Source organism: Musa acuminata, chromosome BXJ3-9, assembly GCF_036884655.1.
Source record: "Musa acuminata AAA Group cultivar baxijiao chromosome BXJ3-9, Cavendish_Baxijiao_AAA, whole genome shotgun sequence".
Taxonomy (NCBI): domain Eukaryota; kingdom Viridiplantae; phylum Streptophyta; class Magnoliopsida; order Zingiberales; family Musaceae; genus Musa; species Musa acuminata.
In genome coordinates this window covers 2,442,625-2,447,863 of record NC_088357.1, presented here as the reverse complement: position 1 = coordinate 2,447,863, position 5,239 = coordinate 2,442,625, and the positions used below count along the sequence as shown (strand labels likewise).

Sequence of the window (5,239 nt, the reverse complement as noted above, 5' to 3'; positions counted from 1 at the left end):
GATGACAGATACAAACTGTGAGACCACGGAGAGGAGAATCCAATCGAGAGAGAGAAAGTTGCCATCGTTATCCTTCGACATGCTTAAACCAACGAAGAATGCTCATGTGGTAGGACTCAGGGCCATGTGCTTGACGGTGCACTAAAAGCTATCATCTGTGCTCATGTGCAGGCCAAGCTCTGTACCAAAGTCACTATGTGGGCAACTCTGTTCTTTGAACCACAACATGGTAGCAGCCATGTCGTATACCACCCAACGTCAGTAACATCATAAAGCATCCAACACTAATGGGGGAGGCAGGAGATTCCACCGTCGGAGCCTACCCCTCTTTGCAACTTACAGGCGACAAATAGAAGCAGACAAACCAAAGATTAATAGGAGGAAGAAGGGGAGGAGTCCATGGGCGATCAGTGATGATGCTGCTGCATTTGAGGAGCAGGGGCGGGCGGTGGCAGCGGCTTGGGGCACTGGTAGCACTTGGCGAAGAGGCCGAAGGTGTCCACCTGCCTCACGAAGTTGGTCATGCTCGCCCATCCGCCGAGCCCGAAGCCGACCACCAGCACCCACCCCACCACGAAGGCGTTCACCGCGTACATCGCCGTCCAGCTGGGCAGGAAGAAGGGAGGCTTCTCTGCAGCATTCTGCAACAACAGCAAAGATGAGAATGAGAACTCTCTGCGGTCGTCGGACGACACAAGTCTCCCGCACTACACCATCTCTGTTATGAGCTGCAGCTACAGCCGGTTCGTGGGGTGGGATACATTGTATAATAGTTCATCAATCAAATCCAAACTACAGGGGGGGTTGTAATAGCGAGCTTACCTGCCGCGCGGATGGCGTTCGGTAGGTGAGCATGTGAGCCATGGCGGGGATGATGTAGACGGTGAAGCTGACGAGGAGCGCCCCGACCGCGGAGTTGATGGGGCCGAAGAAGGGGAAGATGATGGCCAGGAACCAGATGGGGATGACCACCGGGAGACGAGCGAGGGCGCGGAGGCAGATGCTCTTGGCGTCATGCATCCCGATCACCTTCTCCCACACGAAATAGAGCGGGGTGCTGGCGAAGCCGAAGGTGATGAACTGGTGGATCAACATGAGGATCACCGCCGCGTCCCTCCACCCCGACTTGGGCAACAGCGCGAAGGCGTTGGAGTGGGTGAGGAGCTGGTCCCCGAAGGCCCAGTACACGGCGGCCGCCGACGGCAGCGTCAGCGTGAACACGTACACCGTAGCCAGCAGGTAGATGTTCTTGAACTTCTGCGGCTTCCACATGGCATGCATGATCTCCCTGCAGATGATGTCAGTAACCACAAACCCATGAGCAAGTCGATCCGGAGGTCGCCATTCGAGGCAAAGAAAGATTCAATGCTTCTCCTCAGAACATGGCGCCAGAGCACATGCAAGTGTTCAGCTGCTAATGATCACCACGTTCAGCAGAATCGTTTGAGACCTCGCTAAACCCAAAGGAGCCGACGCAGGGTTTTTCTAATATTTTTCATTGAATGCCTCGATTCTTCGGTAGGCGAGGATGACAGAAGAAGCAGAAGATCACATGGAATAGATATCAGATCGAATCCCTCTGTGGGGTACTCTCTTCTCCCATTCAGCAAAACAACAAAACCTCATTTTTATGATGACTTCCATGATTGCTACCCCTTTAGCCCGTGGTCTTTCGATCACCACTAAGAGATTCTTTTGGTTTTCTAGTGTCTGAAACAAAAAGGTTCTTTATTGGCTGCCATGAGTTCGTCTTCATTGGTGAGCTTGGTGAGAAAAGGCATTGGCCCTGCATGGCAGGGCAATGGAACATGGTCCGGGTCGATTCCAATCAGGAGGAGAAGCGAAAAGGAAGAAGTGGCGACAAGAAAGAATGGGGAATGATTTCCATGTCCGGACCGTCAACCCCACCACCCAGCAAAAGCTGACGAGAGTAGGGGCGGGCCCTGCAGGAGGCGACGGCAGAAACCTCTGTTTCAGGCTCGAAGGGAAAGAAAAGAAGCCACCCGGTGAAAAGCTGATAACATCGAAGGTAGGAATTAGAAATGGCAGAGAAAGAGAGAGAGAGAGAGAGATGACTTTAGATTGGTGCTTGCTTTTCCTTTAAAACGCTTCAGCCGAGGAAAAGTTTGTGTAGACTTAATTAGACCTCCTAAGAGTATGAGATATGATGAGCACTCACACGGTGACGGCGTGGCCGCCGAAAGTGTAGAGTATGTTGGTGGCGCCGGTGAAGTACAGCACTAGCTTCGTTGGGCCCGAGTGCGTCACCCCTTCCACCTGCATCATCCATCCAAAAGAGACCGTCATTGTCATCATTCCTTCTCCCTCCCGCAGCGGCAAAAGTAAATGATTTAAGAGACGAACTAAATGGGGACAAATTACAGCAATCTAGTAACAGACCAACCACATTCGTGCGAGATGAGTTCATCTACTAAGCTACAACAACTAGTGCTGCTGCTGATTCATGGTACCTGGCCGTGGACGACGGCGGCGATGGTGAGGTACCAGGCGGTGTAGGTGGTCATGCCGAGGCCAAGGAAGGACCATATCCTGTAGTTGTGGAAGGAGGGTATGAACACTGTCGTCGCGCAACAGGCGCCAAAGATGTACGTCCATGTCCTCTTATCCAGCCGGTCGTTGATGTAGTATATGTTGCTGTTCCACCGCCGAATCAAAGAAGCAAAATTTACATCAGATCACAGAACGAAGGAGAGAGATGGAGAGAGGGAGGAACGAAGGGATAGTACCTGGCACAGGCGATGAGCTGGATGACGGAGCCGAAGAGGAGGAAGGTACAGTTAAAGGCGAGGCCGGCGGCTTTCCAGTATGGCCCCAGCAGCCCATCCAGCACTTCGAACCACTGCACAAACAGTGGTACCTTTTAGAGGGGAAAGCAGGGGAGAAGAAAGAAGGAAAGTTGTGGACCATGGAGATCAGCGGAAGGAGAAGAAACGAAGCGGAGGGAGGAACCTGGATGACGTGATTCTTGAAGTTCACGTTCTCCTTCTCCTTCCGACTGCGGAACTCGATGTAGAGGACGCTGATTAGATACGCCGTCCAGCTGCCCATGAACCCATAGAACAGCTGCAGGATTACCCCCGACAGCATTCCCAGCTGCGAGAACGAGTATGGCAGCGTCAGCAGAACCTGGGCCACCTGCCGTGCATTTGCATTCCGCAGACAACTCGATTAGAATGTCAGAGACTAGAAATCGTTTAGATGAAAACGAAAAAGAGACGATCTTGGGGCTCGCGGACGATCGACATGTATGTTGGAGATAGGAGACGGAAAGTACTTGATTGGAAGCGCAGCTGAACCAGGCGTCCCAGGCGGAGCCGCCATGCCAGAGGAGGTTCTTCATGCTGAATCCATGGGCCGTCTCTTCGTCCTCCTCTCCCTTGCCGTCGACGTCCTGCTCCAGCTCATCCTTTAAGGTGCTACTACTGCGCGACACGATGGCTTCCTCCGCTTGCTTCTGCGGCAACATCTTCTCCCTCTGCTCTCCCAGCTTTCTTCTTCCGTCTCTTTTATCCGAAGCTGGATCCGTACAGGTTCGAGATCGGGAGAAAAAGGAGCAACGGGGCAAATCACTGTCAGAAATCCATGCGGGACGGATCACAGCAAATAGAAAGGAGGAGAGCAGAAAAGAAGACCCAATTCCGGGGCGTAAAGCAGTGGATCTCATACAGATCACGTTTATCCAAGAAAGAAGACCTCAACGATTACACGAACAACCAAAAAATGAGAGAAAACAAAAAGAAAATCCCCGGGAATCAAATCTGTAAGCAAGAGCAAGCGATCCGGTCTCCTTACCACAGAAAGGTTGCTAGTGAGTGAACGAATCAAACTCCCAGCACCGTATCTTGTCCCGTCCTTTAAATAAGTTGATAGAGACCGAGCGAGGGGAAGTAAAGCAAGAACGAGCATCAACTCTTATCTTTAGCTTTCAGTTGAAAGTTAGACACAAGGGAGATGACATCAAACAGTTGTCATCACTTGCTTTCAATATCAGCAAAGGGATGACACTAACACAATCATAATGGCAAGCAGAAGTGTAAACAGAACAAGAGGAGATGAAAAGAAGGAAGGAAAGTGGAGATGAATGGAATCCTACCTTGGCACTTTATTTGCAGTGGCAAGTCTAAGCGCCCTCCCGCTTTCTATCCTGTAGGGATCAGTCCCTCGCTCGAACAAAAGATACTCGAAAGAATCTTGGTGGAGAGGAATACGTGAAGATTAGGATGAAAGGAGATGATGGAGGGGAGGAGGAACAGCAGGAGCGTCTTAACTGCGCGCAGGACTTGCCCCCCACTCTCTCTCTCTCTCTCTCTCTATGCCATACGTTTCTCCGGGACGCAGCTCGGTTGGTCTGCTTTCTTCTTCCGCAGATCATTAATTAGGAACAGGCTCAGATCCAAACACCATCCATTTTAAATGCCCCACATGAGATTACTGCTCTGGATTTGGGGTAAACAATTCCTCAGTCGCTGCTTACCGATACTGCCGAACTAGAAAAAGTACTCATCCGATGCTCACACAACTTGTGTGACGTTCCATGTGAAACGCTGCTGCAGAGAGACGCGCCGCTTAGCTTCATCACCACAATCTTCTCGTTTTACTCCTCCTCGTCGGCCTCAAACGAGCTGATGGATTTGGAGGCAGCTGCAACGTGGAATGGTTCGGCCCACACTCCACCGTGAGCACGTGGCCCACGGCCTCCCTCCCCGCTTTTGGCGGAACAGATTAGATCTGCTAAGACACTGATCGGAGCGTTTAGGAGGAGATTAGGGGTAATGATGGTTTGCGAATCTTGTGCGCGGCATGAGAAGGTGGGGAGGTGGGGAGGGCCCCGGCCGCCACACCGGGGAATAGGAAGAGGACGGGGAGCGCCCTTTGGCGAGAGGGAGGGGGCGGAGACAAGTGGGTGGCGGTGATTCATTCGCTTGCGCACGCATGACGCGACGACGGGTGCGGCCGGTACGAACGCGTAGCTGTTTGGCCTCGCGGGTGGGTCCGACGGCCATTAATACGGGTGACGCCGTGGGGCCCAAATCATGGAGATTAAGATCACGGCGGCAGCCGCCCTGCGAGATCCGATCTTATTAGTTTACGACTTTAAAATGTAATAAAAATTCTCTAATATCTCATAAGAAGGCGAATTCTTCAAAATGAAACTTCTATTTTTTTTTTTTTCCGGAAAGTGTGCTCATTTTAAATTTTTTAACATTATTTTTTTCTT

General features: G+C 51.6%; 1 protein-coding gene across 5 annotated transcripts; it reads right to left on the bottom strand.

Annotated features, from left to right (window-relative positions):
* Positions 1–210: 210 nt before the first annotated feature.
* On the bottom strand, positions 211–4,564 carry LOC135581638 (auxin transporter-like protein 2). Of its 5 annotated transcripts, none has more exons than XM_065167338.1 (9): positions 4,115–4,564; positions 3,814–3,943; positions 3,296–3,537; positions 2,971–3,156; positions 2,748–2,860; positions 2,472–2,655; positions 2,180–2,277; positions 823–1,288; positions 211–641 (listed from the first exon to the last, which is right to left on the bottom strand). In XM_065167338.1, exons 3-9 carry the CDS (start codon positions 3,485–3,487, stop codon positions 408–410), a joined length of 1,473 nt encoding a protein of 490 aa, XP_065023410.1. In that variant the 5' UTR covers positions 3,488–3,537; positions 3,814–3,943; positions 4,115–4,564; the 3' UTR covers positions 211–407. The 5 variants fall into 5 exon arrangements, with proteins under 5 accessions (XP_065023410.1, XP_065023412.1, XP_065023414.1 ...); XM_065167340.1 differs by having other exon boundaries at positions 3,814–3,873; XM_065167342.1 differs by lacking the exon at positions 3,814–3,943 and having other exon boundaries at positions 3,296–3,590.
* Between the last annotated feature and the right edge of the window lie 675 nt (positions 4,565–5,239).

Coding starts and splice junctions, on each gene's coding strand:
- LOC135581638 (XM_065167338.1), bottom strand. CDS start 3,487: ATGTTGCCGCAGAAGCAAGCGGAGGAAGCCATCGTGTCGCGCAGTAGT. Junction 3,157..3,295: donor TCAGCTGCGCTTCCAATCAA/GTACTTTCCGTC, acceptor AATGCACGGCAG/GTGGCCCAGGTTCTGCTGAC. Junction 2,278..2,471: donor CCGCCGTCGTCCACGGCCAG/GTACCATGAATC, acceptor TGGATGATGCAG/GTGGAAGGGGTGACGCACTC.